General features: G+C 32.6%; 1 protein-coding gene across 3 annotated transcripts in view; it reads right to left on the reverse strand.

The window, feature by feature from the left end:
• LOC114054118 (eyes absent homolog 1) overlaps positions 1-3,107 on the reverse strand; it is a 161,194-nt gene extending 158,087 nt beyond the window's left edge. For all 3 annotated transcript variants that reach the window (XM_027877251.1, XM_027877250.1, XM_027877249.1), the window contains exon 1: positions 2,984-3,107. In XM_027877251.1, coding sequence (XP_027733052.1) covers positions 2,984-3,107 — 124 coding nt within the window. The remainder of the gene's footprint in view (positions 1-2,983) is intronic.
• Between the last annotated feature and the right edge of the window lie 14,435 nt (positions 3,108-17,542).

The following is a 17,542-nucleotide window of genomic DNA, read 5'->3' on the forward strand; positions in this document are numbered from 1 at the left end:
GTACCTTATATGCCAGGCACTGTGCTAAGTGTTTTTATAAGTATTATCTCATGTACAAATGCTAGCCATTATTATTATTATTGCTAATTGCAACATTCCTATTTGTTTTGAAACAGGCAAAAGTAACAAGGGAAAATTTATATCAGAATGATAAGATTATAGACTGGAGTCTTGGGTAACAATAACCTAACAACCCTTAATCTTCATTCTTTTAGAGTTGGCCAAGAGAAATAAAGGAAACACATAATGGAAGTGATAGGTATAATAATTAAATAATTCGAAGCCTACGTTGGATAATAATAATGTTAGCTTCAAATCTTCTGAAAATTTCTGAATAGTTTTATGTATATTAGTATATAAACATTTTATATTATTTTAAAAGGGACAGGTTGCCATGGCATATTCTGAAGCATGAGGTCTCTTCTTTCAAAGCAGTGTAGGGACCTAAAATTGCACAACTCAGCAGGATAACTAAATCCTAGTGTGGGTAATCTATACTAAAAATGACAGTAATGACACACAAATATCAATCTACAAAGTCCCATTTTTACATCAGTGCAAGACATGTCTGAAAATTTGTTGAGCAGAATCAATGGACATGAATATTTGTTTGAAATAACTGTCCTTTTACCTTTTTTTTTTTTTTTGAGGCAATCAGGGTGAAGTAACTTGTTCAGGGTCACATAGCTAGTAAGTATTTGAGGCCACATTTGAACTCAGGCCCTCCTAACTTCAGGGCTGGTACTCTAGTCACTGCACCATTTAATTGCCCCTAAATAGCCATTCTAAGGCAGGTGTGTTTACCTTGTCACCTCCCTTTCCCCTTTAGAATTTAGGAAATGAACTTAGGATCTCTAGGTAATAGGACAATGTCCACTTAGTCTGTGCACTGAACCGGGATGGTAGAATCTTACGGTGTGCTGACTGCGCACAAAATAAAAATAACTTCCTGATACACAAAATTTGTAAAGCTACACTACTCCAAATCACCTTCAAACTGATGTAAAATGTGTGTGCTTAAAGAAGTTTACCATTCCACATGCAAGAAAAAACAAACCAAACACCACTACAATGCGGCACGCCAAAGAGAAAGTTACCAACACACATAAGATATGTCAAAACAATGTGGCTTAACATTTTTTAAGACTGTGTTTTGGCAAAATGGTAGGAAAGTTTTTTTTTAAATTACTTATGCTTAATTCATTCATTAAGATCACTTCAACTTATGGTTGAGGCTTTTTACTGCTAAATAGAACTGAATGATGAGCAAACTGAATTACTGAATAACTTAGCAAACAAGAAACCTAGATAAATTGTTTCTTAGTTGCTCACCATGTTAACCGATAAGAGCCACAAGTCTGTAACTCATAGACTTAAAAAGCTGAAGTGCCACACCTCTAATCACATAGATACAAAGTGTTAGAGGCAGACTTTGAAACTAAGTCTTCTTGTTTATAAGTCCAACACCCCATCCACCATCCACTAGATAACAGTATATTATACAATGACCTGCTCAGGTGGTTACCCCAGCGTTTGAAATGACTAAGAACATTTAGAAGGGTTGCCCATTCTCTCTGTGATGCTTCTCCTAAGCTCTCTGCCAGTATCGGTGAATGCCCACTAAGACCTGTGTGTGTGTGTGTGTTCACCACATTCACACAAACCTGCAGTGGTCTGAGTACTCATATTTAAAAACCAGGCTGCAGTGTTGAGCAGAATCATGCTGTCACCTGAAGGGAAAGGCCAAAAGAAAAACAAAAAGAAAAAGAGAGCTGTTTGCCTTTGTGCTAGATGTCACATAAATTTTAAAAATTCTTTTGCATTCCTATAATTCATATAAATTAAGTTTAGGTATTTTTTTCTAGTGTAAGTGAACAAAAAAGGTTTTTGAATGAAAATTAATTATTTGTAAAGAAGATTTTTGTTTTGTTTTGTTTTCTCAAGTAATGCAAGACAATTTAACGAATCATCATTTTATATAAATCACACAAAAAATTATTACTTAAGATTTTACTAAAAGTTTCTGTTGGGTACAAAAATATGAACCTCAACTTACAAGAGAAACAACTTATTTTATGTAACTGTCTTATTTGTATTATAATGAATTATAGGAGGTACAATTTCCTGAACTTCTATTGGAAACAAAATCTCTGCATTTACCAGTGTAAAGAAATTTTAAGTTTTGTAGATTACAGTGGCTCACTGTTTCTGCTTTTCTAGGGCCAAGAGTAAGCAAACAAAACATACTTACATTAGGTGAGAGAAGAAATAAACAGTGTATTTATATATACACACACATGCATGATTCATGTTATCATAGGTAATGTTTTCTGTAATGCATCTGTGTAAATGTTTAAGTTTAAAAAATGTCCAGGGTACATGATATCTAAAACAGGCAATCACATATGAAACTCTACAGATGAATTAAACCTATGATTTAGAAACTATCATAATCAGTCTAATTTTAACTCAGATATACTTAGTTTTAATACCAAAATACTTTATTATTTTAAAATATGTTTTATAAACCAGTGATTTGACTTTTTTATATACCCAAGGCTTAAAGAACAGCAAAAGATAATCAAAATATTTTATTATTTTAAAATCTCGCAATTTACCAAAATTAGTTATATCTACTAAAGTATAGCATAAAATAAGATAATTTGGCATTTTTACTGCTCGTTTAGTTGAAAAAATGGTCAATGACCAGTTATTGATATTTAAGAATGAACAAAAATGGGATATAAGTAAAAATAATCAATAGCAATACTTTTCAGTGTATGTAAATGGAAAATAACATCTTAAAATAATATAGAAAGTTAATTATTTGCAAATATCTCATTTTAGCAACTGGAAAATAAAAGAGCAATAGTGACATTCATTGGCATAATCATTTTAAACCATAGCAATCTTTAAAAAACAGGTCCAAATTAACAAATGAAAATACTAAGTAAATAATAATCAGAAGAAAAAAAAAACTCACCTTCTGTGCCATTGGGTGTCATGGAATTGCTATTTATACGAGCGTTATCAAGCTTTGGACCACTGGGGGATTCACTACTACCACTTAGTCGGCTATGTGGGCTGGTTAGATCCTGCATTTCCATAGACCTAAAGACAAGAAGTCTTCCATTTGACAGATGCATTAAATTCATAACACCACTCTTTAATGTGCTTGCTATTTGATATCCTCTTTGAATTACACATGTAGAAATTTTCCTTGTATTCTTTTATTTATTTATTTTTTTTTGGTAATCCAAATGGTTGTCTTATGTTGTGACTTCCGCTAGTCCTATTATGATGTTAACAGCCAATGAAAGATATCAAAGCTTATATCCATGAGAGATCACATTGTGATTTTTTTTTTAAATATGCAATTCAATCCCTACTTTACTCCACCCCAAACTGAACAAGTAGTTCTATGTGTCACAGCTCAATACATTTATTTTTACTGTTGAAAGAAGATTCAATCATGTCACAAAAAGGTTTAAAAACACTTTATTTTGCAACAGAAAAGTCACCTATGTATATACATAATGTAAAGGACCATCATTTTATTGTAGAGTATGCCCCAAAGAAGCAATAAATTAGCACTGTGTACTCCCTCATAATTTACCACCCAATTGTAATTTAATGGGTCTCCAACCCAAATAAAACACTTGAAGCCTACAGTCCAGTGACAGGGAATGAGATATTCCTGATGCATGTGTTTACTCTGGCAAACTACTTAATTGTTCCTCTGTTTCCCTTGAAACAAATGCAGCATTAAAACATTATTATGTCGGCTCACTTGTTTGCTTTGTGGATTATATACAGCGTGCCCAATTGAGAAGGGATAAGGCCGACATACAGGGAATCCATACAGGCATTAGGCTGCCTTAGCACTTGCTAGTACCTCAGCTGTCATTTAGTCAGGGAAATAAGAAAATTCTATTTCAATGCTGTAATTTCACAATTTTACAATATAAAAACAGTTAAATTCCCTCTGAAAGTTCTTATATTCAGCAGTTAATTATTCCATAAAGGTACAGAAGTCACTAGTCATGTTCACCATTAGAGAACTGCCAGTTTATATTTTGTAGTCTGTTAGTAAAGAGGGTGGGGGGAGAAGGGAGGATTTATTTTAAGTTAGAAAAAAGCACGGCTACACACTGCTTTATTTTCTAATTAGCCAGGACTTCTAAAAATTCTCAAATCCTCCTTCCTCAAAAGAGGATATATATATTATAAATACATAATATACACACATGTAGATGTGCATGGATATCATGCATTTATATATTGTACAAGGTGTCCCAAAAATCTTGGTGCAGATTTAGGTTTTAATAGCTTAAATTAATATTAACATTAATAGCTTAAGGCTGCACTAAAACTTTTGGAACAACTTGTATATATGAAGCTGACACATGTATGTGTGTATATATATATACATATATGATATTGATACTCTTTACTCCTCACCTACTAACTCAGAGCTACTGCAAGTTAAAATTTTAGCTTAACGATTTCAGTTACATCAATTATGTAGGGCCACTTAAAATGTTCTTAATATTTGAATAGAAACTTTGAAAAACTTTCAAATATTTTTCTTTTTAAAACTTAACAAATTCACCTTCATTGCTGAATTCCAGCCAGGATTTCTTTAAATCCAGCTAAGTCTCATCTATTTCAGTAGGTACTCACTTACATGGGCCTGCCAGATATTTACCACGATGAAATGATTATTGGCTCATAATGCTTTTTTTCAAGCTCAGTCTCTTATTCCATTTCTTCTTACAAACAACAATCTTACATGCACAGAGAGCTGCTAAATGGCTTACAATGAAAATTTCTGCTATTAATGGTAAGAAATTAAGAAACTGTATGTAAAAATGAATGGGGATCATAAAGTGTCCTCTTCAATAAAAGTCCATATCAATAATGCCCTTACCTGCAACTTGAGGAAACAGCAACATCTGAACTGGTTTGAGATTTTTGCACCTGTGGTCAGGGAGAAAAATTAGACGCTGTTGTTATTCTGCCTCAGTGTCCAGGCTTAATTATACAAAGTACATGGCTGAGGATGACAATACCAAAAGAAAAAAAGGGGGGATATTGCAGCAGTGAAAGGCATATTGTCTATAAGTTGAAGTCTCAACTGTTATTTCCTCTTGCAGGTCTATCCTTCTCCCCATGTAAGAGGGAAGGCAGCCAAATGACGGGATAGTGATTCATCACTGGCCTATGACAGCTGCAAACTGGATTACCCCTCCCCCAATCAACATGCAAAGCAGCCTGGGGAAGGCAGCTTGGAAAGGGTGCCTAGGAAAGGTAGCTCTTCATCCAATCAACATGGTTAACAGAGGTAGTTCAAGCATTAACCCTCCTGCATCCTCAAAAGAGCTTTCTTCTTCTGTTATCACTGGTTGAAATATATTTCCCACCCACCCCTTTAAGCCTTGACAGTTTCTTATCCTTATCATGTTGAATTTTTTTCTACTCTTACTGTTTGTCCTTTAACCTTCATTAGAACAGTTTCTGAGCAACTCCATTTAATGCCAGCCTGACTTAAAATAACAAAAATGTATTTTCCATGATATATGCTGCATAGAGCCATGCTACTTATCTCATGTAAATATTAAATAATCAGTATAGTTTCATTGCCTTCAGAATCAGAATGTATTTAGTGTTAATCACCTGTCTTTTAAGCCTTGAACAGAAAATGAGTATATTTAGTATTTCAATAATCAACTCAACACCTTGGTGAAACAGCATTATGATGGACCCTTTTGTTATTAGATGGATTTGCATTTAGTTAGGATGCAATGAATAGTTTAATGCGCAGCCTTTGATATCACAGTCCTTCTTCCAGGGATGGCCAAATTGCCTGCAGGTGATAAAGTTCAGGGGAAGATTGGTGGTTGACCTGGAACCACAAGGTAGATCTTCACCAGTGAAGAGTATGTATTCTACCTAGTGTTTCCATGCCATTCAATTCCAGATTTTTGATGTGTCTTCATTCAACCTGAACTGATATCACTAATGATTATAGAATAGAGAAGAAAAGCAAAGCATCTCAAGTGGCATAAATATTATCGAGGCAAACATAATCAGTGTTTGAGCTTTGTTATTTCTAATTATAAAATTAAGAAACTTTTTGCATAAGAATAAGGTGCTCAAAGTCTGACAGGTTCATAACATTAGATGTTATTTCAATGTATGTATTTCCATTATATGTATATAGGAAAAAAACCTTAATTAAAAAATAAATTTAAAAGATGAGATGAGAATCTAAACTTAAAAATATTCAAAGAAACTAAGTCAATTTGAGGAAGCAGAGACAAGTTTCTAGAAATTAAAACACAGTCTTTTTAGAATATGCTTAAACTCAAGATAAAATGATTAGAAAGTACAGCAATGTACCTCAAGGATATACTTTGCTATTGCTATTTTTATATATCTAGAATATATTATAGGTGAAAGCTAACTTTTTAAAAGTGATCTTGGCTTAGTTATGTAGGAGCTTATTTAGACTATACTATCTGATTACAAAAATTCTTTTATTGATACTTCTGTTTTTATATTTGCTAGATATCTTTGTAATAACTTTGGTATTTTATATAATTTGAAATAATTATATTTTATGTTTGAGGTTTGACTTGTAGAATTTCAATTTCAAAATAAGATACCACTAACTATAAAGGGAATTTTAATATGAGCACAAATGGATCTAACACTTTCCTTTAAAAAAAACCCAAAACTTAAAGGTGTTTTCAAGACCACATCTTATTTCCACTAAGCTTGGTTCAAGTTATCATGTACTGCACTTTTTACACTCCAAGATTTCTGAAAGTCCTCATCCACGATCTTCATTTCATTAAGTATACTTCAGATATATTCCTTTGTGTCTCAAGGATTATTTAAACCATGTGTTGTGTGTTACTGTATTTAAAAATGACTCTTTAATCAAAATAACTTTAAAACAACTAATCCTCACTTAGGCTGGTCAGCTGAATCCACATAGTGGTCCAGGAAAAATAAATCTACTCTCAAGAATGCGAATGCAGACAACAATTAGACACAGATGTGAGCAAAATTAGTTACAGTTTACAAAATGCTACACTTCACATGCTTTTAGTTTTTTATATGTAACCCAACATTACAATACAGTAAGGAAAATAGATTCTTCTAAAGACTTATCCAAAAGGACACCTATTTCTGATTGGTGTTGATTTTTTCTTATGATGTATTATGCTTAATAAAAGTTGCTATATTTGGTAGAGTCTAAGTTGTAATATCTTTCAAAACTGATTAAGGTTATTTTCATTAAGAAATGAAAAAAAAAACATTTCAATGGACTTCAGAAGAGATATAGTAAGGCATCTAGTTAATTCAAATTTACACTTTTTTATATATTTGCAAAACATATTCTCTATACTGTCCTTATTTGGAGTTTTAAATGATTTCTGTATATGCATTTCCTATAATATATCTCACATAAAGTTATATATAATTCAAATGCTTAATTTTGAAGCATTTCCTCTTTATCTACAAAATAGAAATGTCTTGTTGAGAGATTCTTACAAAAGACAAACTGAAATTGATAAGAAAGTCACAGAATTCTACATTTAAGAAACTCAAACTGGTAACATTGACTTCTGATTAGTTAATGAGGTCTTTTAAGTTTGCCTTTTTTCTAATTAAATTTATAATTCTTCACAGATGTAAGTTTTGTTGATGTTCAATTTGTCTCTCTCATTTTGTTAAACCTCGCAGAGTACTTCACCAATCCATTGAATAGCCACATTAAATCTGTTAATACCATGCTCTTCAACCCCAGAAATTATTTCCAGAAGGCAAACTTGCTTTGAGAGATCATCAAACAAGACTTAAGGTACACATTTTATCACATTTTCCCTACCACAGAGCTAGGGATGCAGAGGAAAATTCATGACTTTTGCACTGTTTGTTATACTTTGCTAAATTACAAATCAAAAGCATCTGACAGAAGATCATGTATGAAGCCAAAAACTTAATAATGTTCTGTGAAAAGTAAACTGTAAATGGTAAGGGATTCTAAATCTCAGCAGCACAGAGCAAATAAAACATAGGTACTTGTCTAAATTATGGGTTTTCCATAGGTTTTTTTTTTTGCTTGCTAGAAGCAATTTTTATAAAATGACTGTAATTTAAAACATTTTTTAACTGAAAAGAAATTTTCAAAGTGAAAGTACCAAGCTTATCCAAATAAATAGAGCTGGCAGGCAAGCTAGTTTTGTTCAACCACAGATAGACCCTAGTCCCTACCAAATTTGAAAGACAATGGCTATTTTCTCATCAGACTATTTCATAGGGAAAACCTGTCTTAACGATAATCTTGCTTTTCAAGTAGCATATTTTTCTTGGTAAATATTCTCTCCAATCAGTACTTATAACCACAGCAACTGCATTGTAAAAAACAAAAACACAAATTCAAAAGCATCACTCAGGACAGATAGGTGTCCTTTAGACTTCACTGATTTTATTCTCTTATGCAATTTATAAATGGAATGTTTTCAAATAGAATTAACTATGGATTTCTCTATATCCAACAAGACATTGGTCTTGATCACATAGTTCAAAGCAAATTTTTTAAAAATGGAATTCTTGTGCAAACAAGAATAATTAAATGATCAATCTATACAGAATCTACAGCTTTCAAAGTTTAGTTGACTTAAAAATCACTTATGTAAACTTTGACTGAAATGCTTTTGACATCTGACTAAATGTAAACTGATTTGTTCTTCAAGTATATTACCCTTCCAATGTATCCTGGTTTTTAGAAAATACCACAAATTTTTAAAAAAAATTCCAAGGGGCAATTTTCTTTTAAGAAACCGTTTATTGTATCTATCAAACACATAAGAAAGGCCTTTCCTTTGGAATTGTATCCTTAAATGGCAGACAACCTAATGCTGAACAGTGGCTCAATTAGGCTTCTCTGTCTGTCACCGCAAAGTATTTTCAGGTTTGAAAATCCACGGCTGTTCACTCACGGAGTACACTGGGCCTTAGCTATGAAGGCAGTCAAATAACAAGCATTTGACAATGTATGAGTATTGTTTTCCTTAAGTATATTGCTTCCAAAATGAACAGTATGGAGCAAAAGACTTAATAAAATAATTATCAATTAAAGCTTATCTGAAAAATGTTATATGATGACAAAAATGTTATACACTGTGACTTATCACTAACTTTTTCCTATTTCGCCCTTGCCATTCACTTAGGTGTCAAAACATGAAGAAAAATAACCTAGTAAATACAATGACAGGTCTGAATTTAGTGAAGTCCATGTAATGTTATGCTGAAATCTATTTTAAAATACTTATTCCAAGACATATACATTCATAAATAGTTGGTGGTTCTTGTATCAGCTTTGGATATGAAATAAGTTAAAAGATCTTTAAAAAATCAACATCTTGATTTCAAAGTGATAGGTATGTATCTATAAGTCACATGAAATGCCAATTAAGGTTAAAGATTTTATTTGTATAAATGCTTATTTTATCAGCCTGAAAAGTTCCTTTTTGAGGATTCACGTATTTTATCTTTGGAGGAATTTAAACATATTAAGGAAACGACTTTACTCCTCCAAAATGTGCTGCCAACTTATCTTCATTTTGCTTTCTTCTTTATCAAATTTTAAGCTTTTTCTTCATGCTCAGGTATTGTTTTTGAGTGGGGCTATGAAAAAGCACTCATTGCCATTGCATATATGCAATCTAACATATACATAAATGTACCTTTTCCATTCCATGTTATGCAATATTACTTGGAGAGACCATTCATAATAGCAGCGACAAATGCTGTCTGCAAAATATTACAATAGCCCTCCAATATTCCTCTATTTAAATTTACAGCGTGAACATAGAATGCAACATGTTAACTTACACGATTCGGGATGATCTATCATTAATGATTAGAATCATGTTTGTAGGTAATAACTAGGTTACTTAGGATGGCACATCGGGATTAATGAAGTAATAGAAATTGCCCCACAAATTTGGCCAGTTCTAAGTAATGTTTTTCATTAAAAAAGACGAAAAAACCCTTCAACGGGGAGGGAGGGCGAAGCACAATCCCATCTCTCCTGTTATCTATCTGGGACTTTGCCCACAAGACAGTTTTGGTCAGTCTCCACAATCAACAGCCAGCTTGTACTTACAGAGCTCCCGTCTGCTGCATCCACTAGTTTTCCGTTCTCCTCTCCCGTTCTCTGCTTTAACAAATCTCCGCTCCGTGCATGTTTAGTTCCCTGGAGGAAGGTATAGTTTTGTGCTGACGACGGTGGGGGTGACTTTTAGAAGTTCTCAGTGGAGCCCAAGAACAGAAGTGCAGCGTCTCTGGAGGACAAACCCAAGCTAAAGGCAAAACTCCCAGATTGCTGCTGGAGGCTCTGACTGCCGAGTGTCTGCGAGAAAGCGGTTCCTCGAGGAAGAAAACCACCGCAGTGGACTTTAACAGGAAGACTTAAAGTCGGAAGTGATACTAGAGAGTTTGTATCTAGCACCAACCCCTGAGCCATCAGCTCCCACTGTTCTATTTAGTCACAGCTTTGAGCCGTGGGCTTTCCCCTCCACCAAACAGCAGCAGATAATATCTAAGATCCTTAGACAAAGAAACAGCAGAATCTTCATCCCTCCTATTTGTTTGCTCAGTCTTGTAGGTCTGCCCATGTAGCCTAAGGGCTTTTTTTGGGGGGGGGGGGGTTGTTTTTGCAACGCAAACCACAGCTATTCTCTTGTCCTAACCTTATTGGTTTAAATGTAACAATTGAAATGAGCACTCTTCTGTCTGACTCAATCTTGCTGCTTTAGAAAAATTTATTATGTAAATGAATGAGCCTCTTGCTATCTGGATAAACAGTTGTGTGAGAATTACTTAGTGGTAGCACTCTGTCAGCACACACTCAGTTCTAACAGCGGCTACCAATATATTTATTTGGGAAGCTGCTGTATAATCGCTTTTTAAACACTTTTCCAAAGACTTTTTTTTTTTTTTGGTTATTCTCCCTTCTGGAAACTAGTATAGCCAATGCTTTCTAAATCTTTCTTCATAATTTTTACTTGATTTTCAGGTTTGGAAGTTAATTACCTTTTGCTAACTTCTAGTAACCCAGAAGACAAAAAAAAATCTAATTTACAAATGAACTAAATTCTAACTCAAAACATTACCTTTATGGTGAATCCAATGGAAGTTGGAATGAAGGCATTTCTCAACATTCCAGGAACATTACCTTCTCATAAAGTTCTATGTGAGCAAGTGTATGAATGGGATTCAGTATTTAATAGTTGAATTTAAAATTATTTTAGGAGAAAAGCTTTTCATACAGTTAGGATCTTTGCAGATTGCTACATGAGACACTATGGAACTCTATACCATCTGAGTGAATATTAAGATTAAGAATAAAATTTAAAAGGGCATTTTTACAGTTTCTTAATATTATTACATTGTATACTATTAAATAGCTTCTGAAGATAAAGGTCAATTATTTCAATAATGTATTTATTCCAAATATTTAAAAGCACTGATAAAATTCTAACTATATATTTTACATGACAGATCCTAGATCAAAGTCTGAGTACAAATGTCTCTGTTTTTGCCTCTTTCATCATAAGTTTCATATTATAAAAAATAAAGTAGAATTCTTATAAATTCCTTTCTGTTATATATTAAGGTGTTTTTTCCAACTGTTTTTATTATTACATGAAACCTTTTTCTGTGTGCCAAGACTTTTCTATCAAAAAACAGTTTCTTTAAAAAAAAACATGGTAATAATTTATAAAGAAGCACTTGTTAAAACTGGGCTGCTACTAGTATATCATAAAATGTTTGCATTCGGCTTCAAGGTCATCAATTAGTACAGCTTTTCTTCATCAACCTAGTTCTTAAGATTAGTAAGATGTATTTTTACCTTTATTTAACTTACACATGAATGACAACTATTTCAAGTCAAGAAAAAACTTCTATTTATGAAAGACAAGCATTGAACTTTTTTTTTTCAGAAAGGATGCCAATCTAAATTCCTCAGAAAAAGAATGCTTTGGCAAAGCTATAACACAGCCTCAAGTTGCAAACTCACCTAAGATTCCATTTTATGCAGTACAGATGAGAAAGGAATCTTGGGATACCCTTCTCATATGTGGAGGCCAGCTCAAAATAAGTAGGTTTCTACTGAGCCTGTCTATATCCCCAGCAGATACAGGATTATCTTACTAACCTATAATAGTTTCTTATTCTGTAAACATCAGATATTATTTGGAAGAAAGTTAATTATTCAGAAAATGTAACACTGAATGTAATGGAGAGTTCTAGTATTGTCATATAAAATGTAATATAGTATTAATTTAATCTAAAATATCAACCATAACAATGGTCATTGCTTTTAAATCATAACTGTTTCAAAAGACTTTTAAAATACCATCTCTTTTACAACAGAGGTGATAAATGAAAAATTCAACCCTATGTATGTATAACATCTCAGTTGTTCCAATAAAGATCTATGATTTGAATTATATACCATTAAATATTCAAAAATTGTAATTAAGCATCAAAATCTCAAATTTTATTTTAGGTAGTTTATAAAAATTTATAATTGGTAAACATAGGAAACACTAACCATTTAAGATAATAATTGGCAGGTGTGATATGTAATTGAGGTCACAAATAAATAAGAAAATTATTCAACTAGACTAAATTATATCTATCATTACATAGCATATTTTTAGATTAAAATTTAATTATTTGTGCTTATATAGCCAGATGAGCTATCTTTAAGCTACCTATGCATGCAATTATGAAGTACCAAAAGTATCATACATTCAAAGTGACTACTAATTGGCATGATAGTATAGCTAAAGATTGGTAGTTATGAACATAAAAACTTCAAGTCATTTGGATAAAAACATAATATCCATATTAACATATTTCATCACTAAAGGGAAAATTTGCTACAGCCTGTACAGCCTGTAGTACAATCAAACTGGAATCTTTTTTAAGTTACTTTAAATAACTTTAAATTAAATGTAGTCTAATAAACTAGACATGAAGGGAGGGAGAGAGGGAAGGAGAAAAGAAGAAAGGATAGAGGAAAAATTAGTAGAAAAGAACTCTATTCACACTCAATTCATCAGTATATTTGGTTATTACATCCTGCTATCTACTATGTTCACTGTATACTTACACTTGGATTATCTCTTAGAATTTCATGATAAACATACAATTTTTCTAACTGATAAATGAAGGTACATATGAGTATAACCTAGTTTTTCTCATTTGTCAATGGCATAATTTAGGAAATTAATCTCCTGAAAATTAAATGGTAACATACAGGTAATAAAGGCAGGTGACTGTAAGAAGGAATAATGAATGTTGATTTGTTGCATCAATCTAGTGCTAAAATGCTTGTGAATGGAAGCTTAGAGATCAATAACATGCTTATTGCCCAATGAAAATACTTATATTACATTCAAAAATCCATTTTAGTTGCTAAAGTAAAACACTTTGAATATCAAACTCTAGCATAATGTTTGAATGTCATAAAAGGCATAATATTATTCCCTATACTGCATCTCCAAACAGGTTTTATCTTACACAGCAAGCTGTTGCTTAGCTACATGCCCAGTTTTAGTCAAGTTTGAAATTTTGACAGGCTTTCTTACTGCTTCAAAATTAAAGAAGGAGCCAATCTGCAGTGATTACAAAGATAAGAAAAGTCATTATTTCCATTTAAATTCTAAAAGAAAGAAGTTTTAGGGGACTTTATGAGAAAATTCAAAAATTTCATTTCATATTTTCTAGAATTAGATAATTCAACTCAAAATAAATCATCATAAAACAATCAAACTGAAATATTTAAGGGTTAAAAGATACTGCATCGTTTCCATTTTTGACATGAGTACTCTAAATGGATTTGGCAGGTCCAAAATATCCCTTCTAAAGATAAATATATATTTTACTGAAATATTTGTTTTAGCATTTTTTGTGTATTTTCTATTTAACCTTACAACTAAATACTTCAGTATTAAATATTCATTGTGTTACCTGTCAGAATAATCCATTAATCTATCAGAATCTTTAATGCATGTGACATCGTTATCCTTTGAGAATAAATGCATATAAAACTGCATCATCTAATTAAAAAATATTGCTAAATAGAGATTAATAGTTGTTTTTCTTCCAAAAAGAAACATGTAAACCAAAGACTGGCATTATTTCTTTCATATTAATAACTCATATCAATTGTTTCTTTAATTAGCCAGCATTTTAATAACGAAATCATCTAAGATTATTAGAATATTAGCCTCTTTCTAATTCCAGATTTATCACTTCCCTTTTGCAGGATTTCTTTTATGGCAACATATTTCTGAGTATTCTAGGTAACTGCTGGTAAAAAAATTCATGTAGTCATCAAGGATTTTGCCATGCTTCCTGGCAGCTTCCATGGTCACTTGCACGACCTATTCTTTCTCTACTGGCACAAGATCTACAAACCAGGGCTGTGATCCTGAATTAAACTCCCAGTAGCTGCTGCTGAAACTCTACCAAGGAAAACATCCACAATTTATTTTAAGAATGATATGAAATTGACCATACTATCTAACAGTATTTAGTTAACTTTCTTTTAGTCATCTCTACCATGACTAGCTTTTAGCAGTGAATGAAAGGAGACAATTATAAACTCCTAAGGAAAATGACTTGTGATGAATTATATTGGAGCTTTTATTACAATACAATATGAAAATACAGCCTATTTCCTGAAACTTTAATGAGCAGATCATTTATTGTCAGATATAATAATGTTTGTGGAATATGAATTCGGAAATTCAGTAATGATTATCCACGGGGTTTAAAAAATTAATTGTTAATCTAAACTGTGAATACTCAAAAAATATCTATTCCTGGCAAATAATAGAACAGCAGCAAAATTTTAACTGAAGAATAAAAGGGTTGTTAGCATTTTTAACCTATTCATTCCATTAAGCAAAGTGTATGACATGACTAATTTTCCACTGTAGTTCACTTATTCTCCAAAACAACAAAGAGAACTACACCCTATGAAGTTCTATTTTTCTTCCTTTTCTTTAAATTATTACAATCAAACTGGTCCACATGGCCTGAGTTTGATCACAGAAATGAGGTAATTTGTCCACTATACATAATAAATTAGATTTATATCGACATGAATCAGCCTAGCAGACTGAGGGTATCTTTGCTTCTACCATTCTTCCTCTGGCATGGGCAAAACCAATCTTGGCAGCACCTCTCACAAAATGTAATAAGAGCTGGAAATTCACTTTTTTGTATCCCAGTTTTGAATTACAACCCAGTTCACATTTTAAAAATTTCTTCAGAAATAATGCACATCTCAACCAAGTAGGGTAGTGGACAACTTATTATGTTTGTATACTACTTTAAAATATTTTTCCCTAAACATTTACATTGTTGTGTTCCCCCATTTTTATAACACTGTTAAAGTCACTATTCAACAGTAGATGGAGCACTGGGTCATTAATGTAAACTAGGTGAGTCAAGGGTTGTACCACTCTTTTTGAAAGGTGACACATGCAAAATATTATAAATCCAGAAAAATAAGTTATTTAGCTAGAACACTTAAATTTGTGATATTTCAAAGAACATAGAATGTTAACTAGATCCAATTAAAAGAAATGTTGTTCCTCAGCATACTTTGAAGGCTGGTTTATAAATTTCTTAAAAACAAACAAACAAACAAACAAAACTTTGATTAAGCTGAATAAAATATAAATGAGCATCCTTAATTTTGAAGCATTTAATCAGACAAGATCACTCCTCTTATGATGATCAATAATAGAGAAATATTTGCAGTTCATAAATATTTCCTATTTTGTAAAGGAAAGGAGAAAGGGAATGTCTGAGTTTACAATAAGCAATTTCATGGATAACTTGTTTCATAGTAGCATCAATTGCTTCCCTATTGCTTTCTTTAATTTCAATTAAACTGAAGTGATTGGCTTTGATCTTTAATAGCAATTACATTATGAACACATCATATGCTCACCAAGGAAGTAATTACATTTGCAAAGCTCTGTAAGTTATATGACAGATTTTGGGATACAGTTTAAATATTTAGAACCAGAAAGGTATATTTTGTTGCTACAAAATGACTGCCATGGTATAAACCTTGACAAACTGACCAAAACTTTTTCTTCCTTCAAGGAGCATTAACATTCCCCCCCCCCCCAGACTTTTCCTTGCAATCTCCCAAATCGGGGAAAAAGTAACCTTTAAAGCTGTTTTAGACAGAAGGTCAGAATTCAAAGGACTGGTAACCTAATCCACAGTGCACTGCAATCACATCACTATTGGAAACACAACCAGAAGCACCATTATTCGAGATGTTTTTATTAAGCACTGTCAATAGGTATACAATCTGGAGGGTTTTCTGTACTGTAAAGTTTATCTAGAATCATACATACAGGAGATCAAGTTGCCTTTGGCCACTGAATTTTACTTTAGTAAAATTCTGTGAGGTAAGGAAATGTGACCCTGTGTTACATATTAATGAAAGCAACAGCTTCATTTTGTTTGTTTATACAAATACTTAAAGGGGGCACATCTTGGTAGACAAAATGTAAATAAAGCTTAAACTTCTTAGTCCCTGGATACTTAAAGGGGGCTGAAATTGGGGAAAATATTAAGCTTTGGTGTGTATTGTTTCAATGGGCATATCTTTTCTATCTAAAAGCATTATAATGATATTAAACTAGACCTTGCATCATCACTAATTGGCCTGAGTTTATGAAGAAGTAAAATTAGGGTTTCCTTCTATATAAGTTAGCTACAAGGTCAGTTAGAGATGGAATAAAGGGAGCAAATTTCCTGGGATTCATAACTATTTTGTCAGTGCATTTTAAAGAAGGTTTTTGTTGGCAAATTAAAAAGCATGTCTGCAAATATAAACCATGCTCAATTCTCATGGCTTTTGCTCTTTTAAATACTGATTTTTTTAAAGGCTGCTGCTTTATATTTATCCATAAGAAATGAATCTGGAAATCCCTACTGTGTGTCATGTAATAATTCCATGAAAATCCAATAATGGTATTTTGGCCAAATTGAAAGGTGGTAAATAAAATAGGGTCAAGGATTTAAGGTTGTTTAATTGATTTTTCTGATTTAATATACTTTGAATAGGTAACAAGCTTAAATATAGATCTGATAAACATTGGCATGGCATATAAACAGCTATTTTGTGTGGTAGAAGGAAAAACAAACAGTTTATTGAGAGGTCAGACAGTTGGTAGAAGAGAATTCTGTTGACACTATTATCAAGAGAACTCCTGCTGAGGGATCCATAAAACCCCACTTAGGCCTAACCTCATGGGAAAGCTGTTCACTTTCCTTCCTGTCCCTGCTAGAGATGTCTTCCCCATGAGTACTGGCTTCAAGGAGAGGTGTGAGAGATAGGTGGGGGGTGGGGAGAAAAAGAGAGAGATGGAGAAGTCAAAGGAAAGGAAATAAGAAAGAGGCAAAGTCTTTAAACCAA

The sequence above is a fragment of the Vombatus ursinus genome, unplaced genomic scaffold (assembly GCF_900497805.2).
Source record: "Vombatus ursinus unplaced genomic scaffold, bare-nosed wombat genome assembly UNPS02014812.1, whole genome shotgun sequence".
NCBI classification, from domain to species: Eukaryota; Metazoa; Chordata; class Mammalia; order Diprotodontia; family Vombatidae; genus Vombatus; species Vombatus ursinus.